An 18558-nucleotide genomic window follows, 5' to 3' on the forward strand; every position below is an offset into this window, starting at 1 on the left:
ACATAAACATCGTCTTTTCCCTGAGCTCGGACTTTTGATGTCACTATTCCCGTTATTGGATATCTCATTAATGCGTGATCCTTTTATGGTGAAAATTTGGGTGGATTAAGATTAGATCCCTTCCTTTCTAATGGGCCATCAAGCTCGTCTCGGTTGTTACTGGTTATTCTTCGCGCTGTAGGCGGGATAATCGCCCACGCACAGACTCGGCTCAGATACCTGATTCTACGATTAGGAAACAACTTTCATTCACGCGACGACTCGGTACAAATTTGGTATCTAAAAATAGTGCTAATTCGTACGATTCTGACGATACCAAGAACGTCCCAATCGGTGGAGATTTGATGGAGTTCTATGTTGGGCAAGTTAGGCATGGCAGGTCACGAGTATGTGCGGGCATGGGAATCTCAAGCAGCAACCCAGAATTCCTGCCTCACTCGTTCCCACGGCGTCTAATAAATTGGTAGAAATGCTTATTGGCTGTGTGAGAGTTATCTCCGGCTACATTTCCAATTTAGGCTCTTAATTCCGCAAATCCATTGAGAAATCGCTTATTTTCATATATTTTCATATTTTGCCATCATTTCAGTTATTGATCAATATTCTTTTATTGATACTGTTACCCTTTTTTATTATTTCGCCTAATAAGGTACCCAGGTGCCATATGGTACCAATATTCCCCATCTATTCTTTCTAAAAATAATTATTAGATATAATCCTGTACATACCGGATTTTTGAAAAGAAGTTCTCCCCTCCCCCAAAATTCTCTAAGGTGCTAGGATGCGCTAGAGTGGGTGTGAGTGTGTGGAATCCAACAGTAGGAATAAGGGCAACTGTCTAGCCCACAACGAGTGGGTAGTAGATTAGTTGAGCCCGGACCTTGCGGAATCCCGGAGAACCCACACGGAGTTTAAGGATCGAGAGCATAGTGAAGTTTAGTAAAGAAAGTAGGATTTTGGAGAGTTTGTCCCCCACGAGCTGTGTCGGCATAGAGAGCTGCGAGCCCTCTTGCAGCGCCTGCTTTTTAAGCATTGTCCTCATTTTGCGGGAGTTTTAGTCATATCTCCATCGTTTATGGGTAGTTTTCCCTGTAATTACTTTCATTGGGTCCGTTTGGGGGACATCTACATTTCCTATTATAGACACGACTTTGAATTTTGCATTAGTTCCTGAGGAATCCTTGTTCCGTGGTACTTCCATCCTTGGCTACATGTGCGGACATGGGAAAGTAGTTTCTGTGGAGGTTCTCTGATTGTTTTTATAGTCAAATCTTGGTCGATTGTCCTAATTCTTTGTTTAATATTTGCTATAAATTCCCCCGAGAATTCTGTATTGTTGATGCTAAGCTTGAAGTATTTTTGCTAATTTTCTTTCTTTCAATTTATCACGTATAGTCGTAAAAATTCGTAAAAATTCGTTAAAATTCATTAAAATTCAGGTCCTTCTATTGTCTCATATCTACTTGTCATATGGGGTTTTGTGATTTATCTGGCATATTTCCATAATGGGTTTCCATAGTGTGACCGTTATTTCTCCTACAACGTGGCAAGGACTAGAGTTCTTGCATGCTGGGTATGCAAGAAGAGGAGATATATCCAGATGGTCATCTTGGGAAGATCTCTGATAATAACCTCTGGCGTGCTCTGGGCCTCCGTCTTGGTCCTCTTCAGCGATTTCATGCAGCGGCATCCGAATTTTGGAACTGGAAGGTAGAGAAACAACATGCATCTGACCCTCCCAATTCTCCACCCAATCCCATGGCAAGCTCTTCTTCAGCTGGCCAGAAACGCAAGGCACCGGATGATGATTGGGCAGTAGTTATGTACAGGCAGAAATACAAGGATGGCCGAGACCCCACATATGATGATGGAAGACCCGTGTTCAACATTCCCATTAGCCAAAACAACACGGACATGTGGGATCAGTTTGTGGAGGAACAAGAAAAACTTCACAATGACAAAGGGGTTGAGGATTATGTGATGGTTGCTGAGGGGGGTTATTGGATGCATATTCCCCCCACTCGTGGAGGGTTCTTCAACCCCATAACTGACAACCCTTGTTTGTATACCCATGATGATGATCCATTTTTGCTGTGAATAACTCCGCAAAACATGTCTATATGTATGTTTGCCATATCTACATAGTCTATGACAATATTTGGATGGGCTCAAAAGTATCCACATGAACAGTACCATCCTTGGGCTTGACTGTCGCTAACTTGAGAACATGCATCATAAATAAATGACAAAGGAGATGGATGGTGGACTGCATCATCATATTGACAGCGCATCCAGGTCTTGATGAATGAAAACTTATGATTCCTCAATTGGATTGAAGTCCGGCGAGTATGGTGGCAAATACAACAAATGGCCACCTAGATTGATCAGATCAAGGAAGAGAATGGGAATAGAGCTAATACTGTACCTGCTTCATGTTCAATAAGTGTGCATACCTCCTGACTGTGGTGAATGGAACAGTTGTCCAGGAGGAGGACACTCCATGGTCCTGGGTATCAAAAACTTCATATGCAAGATAACCATCTACACCTAAGACAGGGAGAATCGAATACCGAGTCCCTCAAACAAACCAAGATCAAACTGGGCAACACTTCCCAAGCTGGGCATACCCCCACCAACGTGCAATGGTGCGTTCATCCTTTGAACTCTCATCAATACAAATGAGCATGTTGGGGTCATGGACCAGCTCTGCATAGCGGCATTTGAAAGCAGCATGGAGGACCTCATTTCTTTCTATTGCAATCCTAGTTACTTGTTTGCAAGTGTAAAGAAGTGAGTTGAGTGTTCATTGGAGGGTGCTTATGCCAACATCAACCCCAAATTCAGTATGGATACAGGCTTGAAGCTCATCCAAGAGAAGTGTGCCATCATTGTCAAGGTGGGTCTCAATGTAAGTGACAGCCTCTCCTGGGAGAGTGCATGGCCATCCAACTCTTCGAAGTGATGGGGGTCGGATAGTATTGTTGGTGCACCAGCAGTTCAGGATTTTGTAAACTAGGGTTTTGCTGACAGATAAAGTACGACATATCTGCTGAACATTGAGACTGTCCATCCAGAGAAAGGGGATACGAAGCTTTAGGTCATCACTTAGGCAGTGTATGAGGCAAAATATAAAAATATAGGAAAATAAGCGATTCCTCAATGGATTTACAAAATTAAAAGCTGAAATTGGAAATGAAGCCAGAGATAACTCTCATGCAGCCAATAAGCATTTTTACCAATTTATTAGACGCTGTGGGAACAAGTGAGGCTGGAATTCTGGGTTGCCACTTGAGATTCCCATGCCCACACATGCTTGTGACCTGCTGTGCCTAACTTGTCCAGTGCATAACCCCGCCAATTCTCCACTGATTGGGATGTTTTTGGTATCGTTGGGATCGTAGGAATTAGCCCTATTTCTACATATCAAATTAGTATCGAGTTGTCACATGAATGAAAAGGGTTTTATAGTTGTGGAAGCAGGTATCTACATGGGCAATTATCCCACCTACATTGTCTGGCATCCCAGATCTGGTCTCTGACACACCACCATTCCGTGATTCCCTGTCAGGGCACAGCCCTTGACCCCACTCACCCTCAGACACCCTCACCCTTTCCCTAACCACCCTCTCTCCACATTTCCCCATTCCCCTTATCCTTCCCCCCACTGTTTCACATAATGACGCGCGCGCGTGAACCCGTGGGAACGTTCTGGGCGAGCAACTCGCCCAGAAATGTACAGCCACAACCGTGGGAACATTCTGGGCGAGCAGCTCGCCCAGAACTTTCCCACGGGTCACACCCGTTATGGAAAGTCGGCAGCAAGCGGGAACTGTATAGTTCCTAGGGTCCTTTTGTGTCGGCCTCACAGGGGGCTGAGAAGCTTACCCTTCTTCTCAGCTCATTCCCTGTGAAGGCAAGTGTACTTACCCGCTTTTCAATGAATACCAGCTCATTCCCTGTGAAGGCTGAGGCCAGTCCCCTCAGCGACTTCGAGGAGTTAGCACCTGGGGAGAGTACCCCAGCATCCACACCCAGCCTCGCCCTCCGGCCACTCCCAGCTGGGGTCCGGATCCTGACATTCCCTGACCCTTCCCCAATGCCCTCTGATACATCTCCCTCCCTTCCCATGATTTTTATATGTTTTTTTCCATGTCATTTCCAACCTCCAACCAAACTTCTCACATGTGACACTATCCCCAACTTCTTACCACATGTACTCGACAACCACTCATCCGTTTCCGATGATCTTAGGCTTGTTCAATAGAAGATAACTAGCTCTACCTTTATGTCAGGTTTGGTGCCAAATGGTTCAGCGGTTGAGGCATGCGTCTGCTTTCTTTGATTACATTGTATTTTTATCCTGTCAGGGCAACCACACCTGACCATACAACCCCAGAACCACCTTCCCTGACTTCCCCCACTTCCCTGACCTTCCCATCTTTACATATCTCTCTCAACCACAGCCCACATGCGAACCTGCAGGAAAAATCATGTGGGTCAAGGCGAGCAACTCACCTTAACCCATGTGACACCTTTTCCAAGTTGTGGGAACATGATGCTCAGCTTCTACCCATAGTCATGTTATGAACTGTACAGTACATTTCCCTTTTATAGCAGCCAAGCAGGGAATAGGGAAACTTACCCTTCTTCTCAACTCAATCCCTGCTTAGTCACTTCAGTGAGTTTGAGGAGCTAAGGACTCTAGTGCCCAGGGACTCGGTGTAGGAGAAATAACGGTCACACTATGGAAACCCATTATGGAAATATGCCAGATAAATCACAAAACCTCATATGACAAGTAGAGATGAGAAAATAGAAGGACCTGAATTTTAATGAATTTTTACGAATTTTTATGAATTATTATGACTATACGTGATAAATCGAAAGAAAGAAAAATAGCAAAAATACTTCAAGCTTACCATCAACGAGACGGAATTCTCGGGGGAATTTATAGCAAATATTAAACCAAGAATTAGGACAATCGACCAAGATTTGACTATAAAAACAATCAGAGAACCTCCATGGAAACTACTTTCCCACGTCCGCACACGTAGCCAAGGATGGAAGTACCACAGAACAAGGATTCCTCAGGAACTAATGCAAAATTCAAAGTCGTGTCTATAATAGGAAATGTAGATGTCCCACAAACGGACCCAATGAAAGTAATTACAGGGGAAACTACCCATAAACGACGGAGATATGACTAAAACTCCTGCAAAACAAGGACAACATCTGAAAGGCAAGCACGAAGATTAACCAGTAACGACCGAGACAAGCTTGATGGCCCATTAGAAAGGAAGGAATCTAATCTTAATCCTCCCAAATTTTCATAATAAAAGGATCATGCATTAATGAGATATCCAATATCGGGAATAGCGACATCAAAAGTCCAAGCTCAGGGAAAAGACGATGTTTGCGTAGGATCCATAATTAAAACATACAACGAAATTTACACGGAAATTATGAAAGATGGGGAACTATAGTTATGCAAATTTTCAGCCTAAATGGTCCAGCCGTTGTGAAGTTATACCCATGATGGGAATATAGAAATCCGCATCATGTGTAATGACACGTGAGGGTGGCAATGCACAGGGAACCGGCTGTCGGAACCGAGATCCACACTTCGGCAGATTGCGAAGACCAATTTCTGTCCAAATAAGGAAGAGCCCGGTCAAAACAAAGCACAGAAAGTGCAAAACAACCTTAGATCATGAGGGAAAAATCTGAAATAAATCACAGAAGCCCATATGAAAGAAATAAACACCTGCGCATATCATAAATCCCGAACAATTAAACGGAAACGGCGCCCGCATACGAACGACTATGGGAACGACGCATGTGATTACCGAATGTGTGCATGAACTTTTGCTAACTCAACGAATACCAGGAAATAGGACACAACCTTAGTACCATTGGAAAGGTGGGAATAAATGAAAATTTATGATACCAAGAACGTGAGAAAACATCCAGAAATGAATGAGATACAAGGACATGAAGTTAGAAACCTGAAAACGCACGGGAAGACAGCTTCAAGAGGTCCAGAGTCTTAAATAAAATACATAAAAATATGATATCTTCAAGGACGACCTACTATAACAACGAACAATACATATGGAGGATTAGGATGTGATAATACAAAGGGGAATCAGGGAATATGAACGAAATTCACGAAAACCACTAAACTACGATGGACCATGGCAGGAATTTTAGGGAACAATATTCTAATGAAGTGGAGAGCTATAATACATTCGTTTGAGTAATTCTTGACTACTAGCAACTTTTTCTTTCAGTTTTAAACCTGAATAATTCACTCATTTACCATTTCAGTCTCATTTTAACTAAATGTCACTAAATAAAAATGGAATAAATCAGCTGAAGGTCTCAGCACAGCCGTACGCATAGTAATGCGAAGTTTGAATTCAGAATCATCGAGTCATAGCAAATTTAATGGTATATATAGGGAATTTGAAATAGGTAACTGCGACAAATGCAGCGCAGCCAAGTTCTATTTAACCATTAAAATAGCTTAGGCGAGGGAGGACAATAAGGATTCTAGGCGCAGTCTGACCACAGTAGAACTGCAGTTCAGCACAGCAAAAGTGCAGTAGAACTATAGCGTGAAAATTTCATTTTTTATTCAGTTTGAGAAAAATACACTGTAAATAAATCCTGTAAATAGAAGGTAGAGCGTGAAAAAGGAAGGCGACCCAAGGAGTATAAAAGGGAGACCCTTTCTGCGACTTTTCGCCCCCCTTAGAGAAGTAAGAAAATAGAGTATTATTTTTCTCAAGCATTTCTGGTTGTCACTCCAGTGCGAAAAAGTGATATACAGTTAAGATTGCCACTGTAGTAAAAGGCAGCAATTAAGGAGAGAAATATTAAGTAAATATTTCAACAGGAGAGCTGGTTAACACTCCAGATTTCAAAGTGTAAACACAAAACAGTTATCTTGCTACTGTTAAAACAAGCAATAAAATAAGACAAAAATAAAACAAACCCAAGGGACACTCCAGACACAATCCAAATCCATTAACTGAATAGAATCTTTGAAACTTCACCAAGTAGAAGATTAAATTCAAGTTAAATTCCAAATTAAACAACGCTACACAGAATTACACCTAGACAAATTAAGAAATTTCAATAAAGAAACAGCTCTGCAGGGCTCAGTTTATCTGTAAGTCAATTCCCAGGAACTTTAAAACTAACCCATAAAAATAGAATTAGCCAAAACACTCGGATTGGTACTATATTTACAATAAATAATACTAGTACACTTCCCCATCCTAACTAAAGAACCAGGGAACAGCTTGGTGGTGGTCTCGTTTGAACCTCCCAACTGACCTTCCTTCGTTCTCTCCTTCAATGCATTGCAGCCAAACAAAGTAGATGTGAAGCAAAACACAGTCAGAGAATGGCAGAAATTGAGCTGCAGAAGCTCCAACTCCAACTCCAACTTCAGGCAGCCAATTCATCGCAGTCCGGACCATCAAATAGTTTTGCCACAGTTTCACTAAGTAATCAACTTCACCCCACCAATAGCCTTCAGCTTGATTTTGGGGCCATACTGCCTTCTCAGGGCTCATACAGTGACTTACCATGATTCCGCACAGCTTGTCACTCAATTCAGGATGTACATACAGTAATTATGAGTATACCTCCGCAAATAGTGATTCCTGAACATGACAGCGCTTCCGTTGACCAAGGGACTCACCAGGAATTGCTGCCTCTCCAATCCCCCAAGTAAAGCTATCAACGGGTTCACAATCATCCCCTTCAGACAGCTGACCAACAAGTCCTTTGTGAACCCACTGCCAAAAATCTTCTTCTCCAGCCTCCTCATACTGCGCAGCAAGGGAATGTATGATGATGCAAGTGCGTACCTAGGCAAGTGCCAGTGCATGGTCACGCATCGAGTTGATTTGCTGGCAAAGACCGTGCAATGACTGGAATCAGCCTTTTATATAGCCAACTGCATGTTCAGATCAGATGTGCACCTACCGGAATACTGAGTAAGTGTCAGGCAAACACACAAAGTGCTACATACCCTGGACAAGTGGTAGTTGAATTGCCGATTGGCAGGTTGATCAGAGTGTGGCCGTTTGAATGGCACAACACACCATGTACTTGCAGCATATGCCGAGTCTGCCCAGAGCCCTTCACCATTCCCGAAAAGTTGATCAGATTCTTTGAATACACGCGACTCCTTAAATGCCGTAGAGTCATGGGTGCTTCCAGGAGGCCCCAAGACATAATCAATGATTCGGAGGTTTGGCAGCGTTACAAGCTGTTAAAATTTGAGGAATAGAATTTAATATGATTAACAGAGTGTTACCTACCGTTAGACTCAGTGAGTAGTTGCATTTCCGATCAAAGAACTGCTCTCCATAGTGCCCTGGCTTCGAGAATAAGGGTATTAATGTCCTGTCCACCATGCAGAGCCCGGGTCTCCATGCAGAACATGAAACACTCTCGACCCAATCTGATGCTACCCTCTTCTCCTCAGAAGTTGGCCATCTAATGGCCTGATCATGAAGCGGTAGGAACGCTGCAATAATTCGCTGGGTTGCCTTAACCACATTGCCTGCACAGCACCCGGCCCACTGTGCAACTTGTTCCACAGACGACGCATTTCCATAGTGTCCAAAGCGATAGAGGGCAATGGCGAGTTGATGGGGAATTGGTGTTTGTTCTTGGTTGGACTCGTTAAGGGGAATAGGGTTGTTTTTGATAAGGGTGAGAAGTGTGTCAAATGTCTGGGGAGTAACACGGAGGTTGAGCCGAAAGCGGTATGGATCATCAAACTTGTAGCAGCTGAGCACAAGTCCAACCTGGCTACATTTAGCCACCTCATGGGGAAAGAGATGGTGCGTGCTGAGGAGCTCAATGAGGAAGCTCCGAATGCGTGAGGTGGGAAGGAGATGAGAGTGGTGGAGTTGTGAAAGTGCTGAACCGACAGCGTCACCAGAGTCCAGAGACGAGAGTTGAGATGCAGTCTCATGACTGGTACTGCTATTAGCTGAGCTCGAGGTACTGCTGAGACTCGAACTTGATGAGCTGGCATCACTCCCACTGCTCATATCGGTGTCGGAGTGTTCACTTTCAGAGGATGATGGGTCCGCCAATCACGTCGTCGCTGCTGGTACCGGATGCAAAGTTGGGCAGCATGGTCCAGAGCCGCTGAGATGACAACATGGCGTTTAGACGAGAATGGCATCACTAGTTACATAAGATAATCATCTGACTTATTGGACGGACATAAGGAAAGGCTCTAGCGCTGGGACAGAACCCAGTTTAGACTCCAGTTTAGACCCCTTCACTGTGAACGCTTTTGATTTGGTCTAAACTGCGACTAAAGTCCGCCTCAAAACTCGGACCAATCTTAACCAATCTAGACTCAGTTTGGTCGTCCAGTTTAGACCAATCTGGCCTACCGTGAAACCCCCTAATATCTGGCAGAGATCAATGACCTGGGGTACCTCCACATAGATGAGTTATCCAGAGCTTGTTTGAGCGATGGGCTTCACGGACTTGGGGTCAACATCCCTTGTGGTCTTTCTGAGAAGCTGTGCCATGCAATGTGCCACAAAATCTGGAGAATTTCACAGGACTGTATGGCAACTAGATTCAACTAGTTTATCATCCCTGTCGTTTATACGTTAATAATGTTACAATGCATGCTCAGTCTACATCATAACCACAATCTCTAAACCAGCCTTTCACATCCTCAGGCGAAATGCTACAATAGGTATTGCACAAATGGTTTTCAATCAACATATCATTCTCAGTATTCATGACATCCTGAAAAGGTGTGCCATGGCGACACAAAAGGTGTTTGAATGTTGAAAATGACTCTTCAATTGGGTTGTAGTCCAGAGAGTAAGGAGGGAGATAAATCAATTTGCATCCCCTGAAAAAAGTGTAAGTCACCAACTGGGCCCCAAGAAAACTGGAAACTTCAGTGTACTTTTGCTCAATCAGGTCCTTGATTGAGGGATGTTTGTGTATTGAACAGTTGTCCATTACGATAATGGAGTTCTTGAGTGGGAAGGGGTTCATTTCTCTTAACAACTTGTGAATAAAGTGACGAAATGCGTCGGTATCGTAAGATCCTTTTCATGCTTCAACATACAATGGGCCATCCAATGACAGCCCTGGGAGCACTGAGAACCTACAGAAAGATCTGAAGATTAGTTCCTCAGCAACCCAAGATAAAGTGCACACCTTTTGCCCTTTGAATGGCTTGAATGAACTGTTGCTCTGTACCCTCTTCGTGACCATCCTCGGATCCGAAGCAAGTTGCGCTTCTCCACAGCTGTCTCATCCACAAAGACAAGCTGGTCAGCAAGGTAGTTGTCAGTGATGTCCTGGTGCCACTCCACACGCTTTTCATCATTGCATTCCTGAGCTTTGCATTGCACCTAATTGAAAGACAAATCGCATTACAGTAAACAAAACACTTGGTTGTTCATACCTTCCTCATAGTATATCCTTGATGACACAGGGTCTTCCAGATACAGGACTGGGAGACAATCGTCCCACACCAATCAATAAGCTTCCGTTGAAGCTCATCCAAAAAGAAGTCTGGTCGCGCATCCAGCAAGCCAATAAGAACTATGTAAAGTTGAGGTAAATAAGCTAGATGAGAATATAGAATACATACCTGGATATCTTCCTTACTGAGCTTTTGTTTGTGGCCACCTTTGTTCAAATCAGGGTTGAAATGGCCAAACCTTCTATACTGTGCATGTCAGTGTCTGACAGTGCGGCTGCTGACACCAGAAAGAAAGTCCATCATATCTGAGCCTAGATAGGTGTCTATTGTCATATCCATACAATCATGACCTCCACTCCGGGCTCCCGGAACTCCAAAACCGACTCCGGAGCCCTATGTCCCTTCCATCACCTTCTCCTTGCCGACTCCCAAGAGGTTATCCCACCTCCGGCTCCAACACCACCTTTGGTCTGACTCCGGAACATTCCGGGTCTGACCCCAACCTTGACACCTTCCAGACGAGTACGCAACACCTATGCTCCTGACTCCGGACCTCCGCTCCGGAATCCCGTTTGCGTCTCTGTCTCCAGAACCTCCGGTCTTAGCTCCGACCTCGGACTTTGACCCCACCTCCACTATACCCATTGTATTGGTTAGCTCATTCCATTTAATTACCTTTGCCAATATTCCGGAGTTTAACTTCCGAGTTCGGACTTTCCGGACTTACTTTGGACCTTGCAACTATTGCATTGCTCCATTCAATTCCGCTATACTCCCTCATTCCTATTTGGGCTGCTGCTTCCTTTCTATTCAGCCAGCTGGCCATTCCCCACTCCCATCCTCCTTCCTGTCAGGGACGGCTCGAGGGAGGCAGAGGTAGCAGCATAGCGCTCAGCACTAGTGGCCTGGACGGTGGCAGGGTGGTAAGACCGTATAGTGGGCAGCCCTCACTTGGGCTTACGTCCCTGTGTGGCTTCTTAGGCTGAAGCAGGAAATGTATTGTTATTAGGGTGGGAAGCTGGACTAAACTAGGGTACTTGCCTGAAGCGGGAAATGAGAAGAAGGTTACTTCTTCGGTCCTGCTTTGGCTTAGTTTATATACATGTGTGAACGGGTCACATGGAAGTGCCATGTCACCTTCGGACGAAGCCGGGTTACCGCAGGTGGCTCCACGGTCGATCCCGAGTGTTGGAGGGGAAGTACAAGTAGGAGTGCGCGGCGTGTCCGGCGTGGTGGTGCCCCTACGGGGTGCTCAGCGTTGGGCGCGTCTGTGCTACAAGTGTAGGAAAGAAAGAGAGAGGTTGTCTGTATAAAGATAGAAAAAAGAGAAGAGGGAAAGAAGAGAGAGTGAGAGGATGAGACGGAAGGAAAGGAGGTGGCAGCGGTGGCAGTGGTGGCGTGCCCTGACACTTCCTTCCTCCTTGGGCCTTGGCCCTTCATTCCTCCTTTGAGAAACACCATTGAGTCAAACCCTTGACCCTTGGTGTTGTTCCTCTTTCCATCTCCCTTTGTCTCCTTTCGGAGTACCCTTGCTCCTTTTGATTCCGCACCCCTCCTTATATACAATATACTTAGTAACTTGTAACCTCAGTCTGAAATCGACCTGAAATGCCCCCAAGAGACTTTCCCTCTGCTAGATCCGAAATTAGGGACCCCTAGGACAACCAGCAATGGCACAGCACTCTGCCTGAGTCGCTGAGGCCAAGGTCCTTCCATGCTAAGTCTCCGATTCCACTCCGGAGTCGTCTGAATCTGCCCGTTCTAACACAAGCCATCGCCAGTTTGGCTCATCACACTGGACATCCACCACCTCCACCATCCTCTGCTCTCCAGACCAAGGTCCGTGAGCCCAAACAGTTCAACAGAAAAGATTCCTGAGAACTCTGAGTATTTCTGGTCCAATGCAAACTGAATTTCCAGGACTGTCCCCTCGCTTTTGCTAGCGACCATGCCAAGGTTATCTTCATGCAGTCCTACCTCAAGGGAATGGCCCTCAATTGGTTCGAGCCGGATCTATTATTCGATCAAAATTCTATGCTTCATCCACGATGGATGAATAACTATCAAGAGTTCGTCAACGAACTTCAAACCAACTTCGGTCCTCACAATCCTGTGGGTGACACTGAAGTTCAACTAATGACCCTGGACATGAAGGACGGGCACCACATCAATAAGTATGTCGTCGAGTTCAACCGACACGCCTCCCAACTTCATGGTTACAGAGAAGCCACGCTTCGTCGTTTTTTCTATAACAGATTGCCGGAACATATCAAGGACAATATTGCCAGAGTAGGTAAACCTTCTACACTTTCGGAACTTCGCACCTTGTCACAAACTTTCGATGTGCACTATTGGGAGCGTAAATCTGAAGTGACACATCACACGAAACCCTCCTCCTCTAACGTTTTCGACAAGTCCACCGCCGCTTCTCGTTCCGACCCCGTTCCTTCCTCCTCTTTCAACTCCGCTTCTGGTAGCAAGCCTCCAAAGGACAATAAGAAGTCCGAGGCCAGCTCCACTAAACCGGACCTTTCGTCAAAACTCGGAGACAACAGCAAGCTCATGCCACAAGAGCGCAAGTGCGATCTCAACGAGAAACTTTGCATGTTCTGCAGTCAGTCTGGCCACATGGTCAAGGACTGTCCCAAGTCTTCTTCTCGCATGTCTAAGGCCCATTCGGCCCAGACCGAGGAGCAAGGATCCGCTTCCGCAGAGGCAAAAAATTAGTCCGCACCCCCATGGACTCCGCACAGACCGGGGGTTGCAATTCTTCCCTCCATGCACTCAAAGAAGTGCGTTTAAACGTGTCTTCCATCTCCAACTTATCCTCCCTCCATATTCCCGTTTCTTTTTCTCTTTCAAATGGTCTATTTTCTCCTCTCAATGTTGACCCTTTGGTTAATGTTCTACCTGTTGTAGATAGTGTTGCTGATGTACCACTCTCTCCTCTGCCCCCTCCGACTACTTCCATAGATCAATCCACCTCTTTCCATTTCCCTTCTTTCTCTTCTCCTGTCTCTTCTTCTCCTCCGTCTGTTGATAGGACACACAATAAACTCTTCCGCACCTATGAGAACGTACCCGCACTCATAGACTCTGGGTCTTCAGACTGCTTCATCGACGACACATTCATAAAGAAGTTGGCCCTGAAGACATATCAGATTAAACCCCTACAACTATGCCTTTTCGACGGTAGCACCAACTCAATCATAACCCGCACCATTGATATTCCCCTCCACTTTGCTTCCGGAAACATCACCCCCATGACTTTCTTTGTCACATTGCTGGATGGATCATGTTCCCTAGTCCTAGGACACAACTGGCTTACCCACTACAATCCATCGATTGACTGGGTCTCAAGCAGTATTACGTTCCGAACTTCCGAACCTACCAAGACAGTTACTCCAAGCTCTCCCCCATCGTCTCTGGTACCACTGCCGTTGTCCGACATCCAACCATCTGATGTTCCACCAGCACCCCAGCCCCAGGCTCCCATTCCTCCATTACTATCTATCGAGTTCGTCAGCCGTTCCGCATTTGCGAAGGCTTGTCGACTTGAAGGATCGGTATCCTTCAGCCTAACCATCCCCTCCGAGGACAGCTGCTTAAGGGCTGCCTCATCCCACACCGATTCCGTTGACCTCTCGGCCGTTCCGAAGGAGTATCACAAGTTCGCAGATGTGTTCAGTAAGAGCAAAGCCTCGATGCTGGCACCGCACCGTGAGCATGACCTGAAGATTGACCTTGAGGAAGGCACTTCACCACCCTTGGGTACTATGTACTCCCTCTCTACTTCGGAACTCGAGGCTCTCCAGGCATTCTTAGATGAACACCTAGCCTCCGGGTTCATTCATCCTGCTACTTCCACTCATGCGGCACCGGTCCTCTTCGTCCGCAAGAAGGATGGATCCCTCCGTCTTTGCGTTGACTTCCAAGGGCTGAACAAGATCACCAAAAAGGATCGCTACCCACTTCCCCACATTTCAGACCTCCTTGACGCCCCTAGCCATGCCACAGTCTATACCAGACTCGGCCTCCGGCATGCTTACCACCTGGTTCACATTACAGCAGGTGACAAATGGAAGACTTCCTTCCGCACGCGCTATGGTTCCTACAAGTGGCTTGTCATGCCATTCAGTCTCACAAATGCACCTGCGGCCTTCCAGCGATTCGTCAACACAATCTTTGCTGACCTCTTCGACGTTTCTGTGGTAGTCTACCTAGACGACATCCTTACCTACTCGGAAGACATGGCTTCACATCAGGAGCATGTCCGAGAAGTTCTTAGGAGACTCCGCAAACATGGCCTATATGCCAATCCGAAGAAATGCGAATTTCATACAGACACTACGGAATATCTCAGATACTGCCTTTCTCCCTCTGGACTCACCATGTCCATCGAGAAGGTTAAAGCTGTCCAAGATTGGCCCGAGCCCCGTAAAGTCAAGGATTGTCAGGGACTGTGTGTCAGTTCATGATGATAAAGGTGTTCCCAAGAATCCTAGTCGTTGTTAACACTGAGGTGCCACCCTCAGCAGAGATAGGGGTTATATACATGGGTACCGCTACCCACTAGAGTGCAGCTACAATGAGATAAGAGCTAACCGATAGAATGATGACATGAAAAGATAGATATTCATTCGGGTAATCATAAGCGAGGTGTGGGAAAGGGGTGACATGTGAACAGAAGATAGAAGTGGGATGCTAAGCGAGAGCTAAGCGAAATTACCTGCATTCTTCGGATCACTCCGGATCGTCTTACAGCAACTCCCTTCCAGCATAGGGAGTCAGGGTAGCTGGTTAGGCCGTGCCCTGACAAGGATGTCCAGTCCTTCCTTGGCTTCGCTAACTTCTATCGGTGTTTCATCCACCAATACTCCGACATTGTGGTCCCCTTGACATGCCTTACACGTAAAGGAGCCCCCTGGTTATTCTCTGACAATTGTCACTCGGCTTTCAATACCTTGAAAGCAGCCTTCACTTCCACCCCTATCCTGACACATTGGGTACCCGATGCCCCCCTCATTGTAGAAACCGACACCTCCGATTACGCGATCTCCGGAATCCTGTCCATCCATTGTGATGATGGAGAGATTTGCCCCATTGCTTTCCGCTCTAGAACACTCTCGGTGCCGGAGCTCAATTATGACACCCATGATAAGGAACTGCTTGCCATCCATGATGCGTTCTGATTGTGGCATAACTACCTTGAAGGTTCAGGAACTCCAATTGACGTCATCACCAACCACAAGAACCTCGAGTATTTTTCCACCACCAAACTCTTGACCCAGCAGCAAGCCTGCTGGTCAGAGTTCCTCTCCCAGTTCCACATGACTGTCCGATTCCGTCCCAGAAGACTCGGAGTAAAACCAGATGCGTTGATTAGATGCTGGAACGTCTACCCCAAAGAAGGGGATATGGACCACACTCGTGTCAATCCGCAGAACTTCTGACCAGTCTTCACTTTGGAGCAGCTCACTGCGTCCTTACGAGCCATGTTCCTAGCTGCCACAGTAATCTGAGCAGCCATACTCGTCGACACAGAGGCTCTCCATCGAGACATTCTAGCCTCCCTCTCCTCCGATACCACAATCTCTTCTCATCTCACTTCCCCCAACCTCCCCAATTCCTGCTGGTCCATTGATGCTGAAGGCCTGTTAAGGCTGGACAACCGCATTTACATTCCGGATTCCAACGATCTCCATCTCCGCAGTTTGCGAGACAAACACGACCACCAACTTTCCGGACACTTTGGCCAAAACCGGACTCTGGATCTAGTATGTTGTGAGTATACCTGGCCAGGCATCCATAACTTCATCAAGAGCTACGTTTCCTCCTGCACTTCTTGTGCCTGTGCCAAAGTCCCCCATCATAAGCCTTACAGCTTGCTCAAACAACTCCCCATCCCCAAACATCCTTGGAACTCCATCTCCATGGATTTCATCGAACAGCTACCCTCCTCTTCCGGATTCACTTCCATCTTGGTCGTTGTGGACTGCCTGTCCAAACAGTGCATTTTCATTCCTACCCACGATACCATCACCTCCCTGGAACTGGCCAAGCTCTTCCTCCTCCATGTGTTCTCCAAGCACGGAGTTCCTTCCCATGTCACCTCCAACAGGGGTCCGGAGTTTGTTTCTCATTTTTTCCGTTCACTTGGTAAGGCCCTCGACATCCGCCTCCACTTCACCTCCGGTTTTCATCCAGAAGGAGACAGTCAGACTGAACAGATGAACCAGATGCTCGAGCAGTACCTGCGCATCTACAGTAACTACCAGCAGGACAATTGGTCCGAACTCCTACCTCTTGCGGAGTTTGCTTACAACAACGCTCCGAATGCCACCACAGGCGTCTCTCCGTTCTTCGCCAACAAAGGCTACCATCTGAACATCACCGTTCACCTGGAGCGAGACCTAACATCAGTATGTGCCCAAGAGTACTCTGTAGATCTCGACTCCCTCCACCACTTCCTTCATGAGGAAATGCACCTCGCTCAGATCCGTTATCAGGGCCTGGCAGACCCCTGTCGGAGTCCTGCCCCAGCTTTCGAGGTAGGAACCTCGGTCTATGTAAAGGCCAAGTATTTCTGCTCCACTCAACCTTCCAAAAAGCTCTCTGAGAAGAACCTCGGCCCATTCGAGATCATTGCCTGCATCGGAACCCACTCCCTCACTCTCTGCCTGCCGGAAAACATGCGAGCCATTCACCTGGTATTCCATGTCTCGCAGATCAAACCCTCCATCCTGAACATCATTCCAAACCGCCACCAGCCACCTCTGCCTCCCATAGAAATCGAAGGCGAGATGGAGTTCGAGATTGAAGAGATACTCGACTCCAAGATTGACCGATGTAGACGCAACAAGTTGCTCTACCTGGTCAAGTGGCTAGGCTATGAAGGGACTGACAAGGAGACACAATGGCTCCTTGCTGGTGAACTCGATCACGCCTCCGACCTCGTCGAAGCGTTCCACTCTCGGTACCCAGACAAGCCTGGACCCGAAGCTCCTTAGGAACCCTGCTCCTCTCCCATCTCTCCCTTTCTCTCCACTCCTCACTTCTGTTTCATTTTTTCTTTCTGTAAGTACAGCTCCCCTCTCCTTACTAATTCTGGGCCTTCAAGGGTTCAGGCCTAAGAAGGGGATACTGTCATATCCATCCATGGCCATCGACTTCCACTACCTCCGATCTCTCCGGACTACCTCTGCTCCTTCCTCACTAACCTCGGAGCTCCTGTATTCCGTAATCACCTCCGCTTCCCTTGATGGCCACCACCCCCTCTTTTCAATATATTCCCTACGCCTCCCTAAGTATGGAGCCCCGAAGGCTTCCGGACAGCTCCGATGTCCACTAGCGCACTCCCGCCTCCGCTGGGCAATACATTTGCTTGCCCTGCAAGCCCACCTTCGGGTCAATCCCTCCTTTCCGTTTCTGGGTTATCGCCTACCATTCTGCTAACCCCATAACCCAACTTGTCAGTAATATTCAGTCAGTTAATGTTTAACCCCGTTAGCTCCGCTCCGCTCAGCCCCATCATTTATGGGCCCACCCCTGCTGTAACTATATATACTTGACTTGTACCCAGGTTACACCTTAGTAATAAAATCGACTAGAGTTGACCCCCTTTAGTTCTGGTTGCCAGTTAGTAAGTTAGGGCACGGACATGTTACTTGGCACAGCACTCCTGGCATAAGTTGCTGAGGCTGAAGCCCTCCACCACGGAGACATTCCTTCGTCTCAATCTGGTCTCTGACAGGAGCCCAATTTGACGTATTTGCTGTGTAAGGTTCCATGAATTTGAGCACTCCCATTATGCACTCCTACAGCACCCACTTTGTCAAGCCCACAGCTCCACAATGTAGCCCAGGCTACATCATCGCATCCGACGCAGCAATCGGATGTCCAGATGAACAACCCAGAGGAAAACCCTCCTCCAGGGCAATAACTCCACCCTTGAGGAAAGGGAAAGTGACACAGTAATACACCATCGAGGCGCCTGTGAAAACACCTTCCCCCAACTCGAGGCCCTGCACACAATATTGTATGCGAGGAACTGCAAGTAACAATTG

The 18558-nt window shown here is 46.7% G+C and overlaps 1 protein-coding gene across 1 annotated transcript; it reads left to right on the plus strand.

The window, feature by feature from the left end:
- Positions 1–1566: 1566 nt before the first annotated feature.
- On the plus strand, positions 1567–2097 carry EI90DRAFT_3125669 (uncharacterized protein; the record flags this gene model as incomplete). Its single annotated transcript, XM_039063860.1, has 1 exon — positions 1567–2097. The coding sequence occupies one exon, from the start codon at positions 1567–1569 to the stop codon at positions 2095–2097; it is 531 nt and encodes a 176-aa protein (XP_038914603.1).
- Positions 2098–18558: the final 16461 nt, after the last annotated feature.

The sequence above is a fragment of the Cantharellus anzutake genome (genome assembly GCF_015039405.1).
Source record: "Cantharellus anzutake strain C23 chromosome Unknown EI90scaffold_33, whole genome shotgun sequence".
Taxonomy (NCBI): domain Eukaryota; kingdom Fungi; phylum Basidiomycota; class Agaricomycetes; order Cantharellales; family Hydnaceae; genus Cantharellus; species Cantharellus anzutake.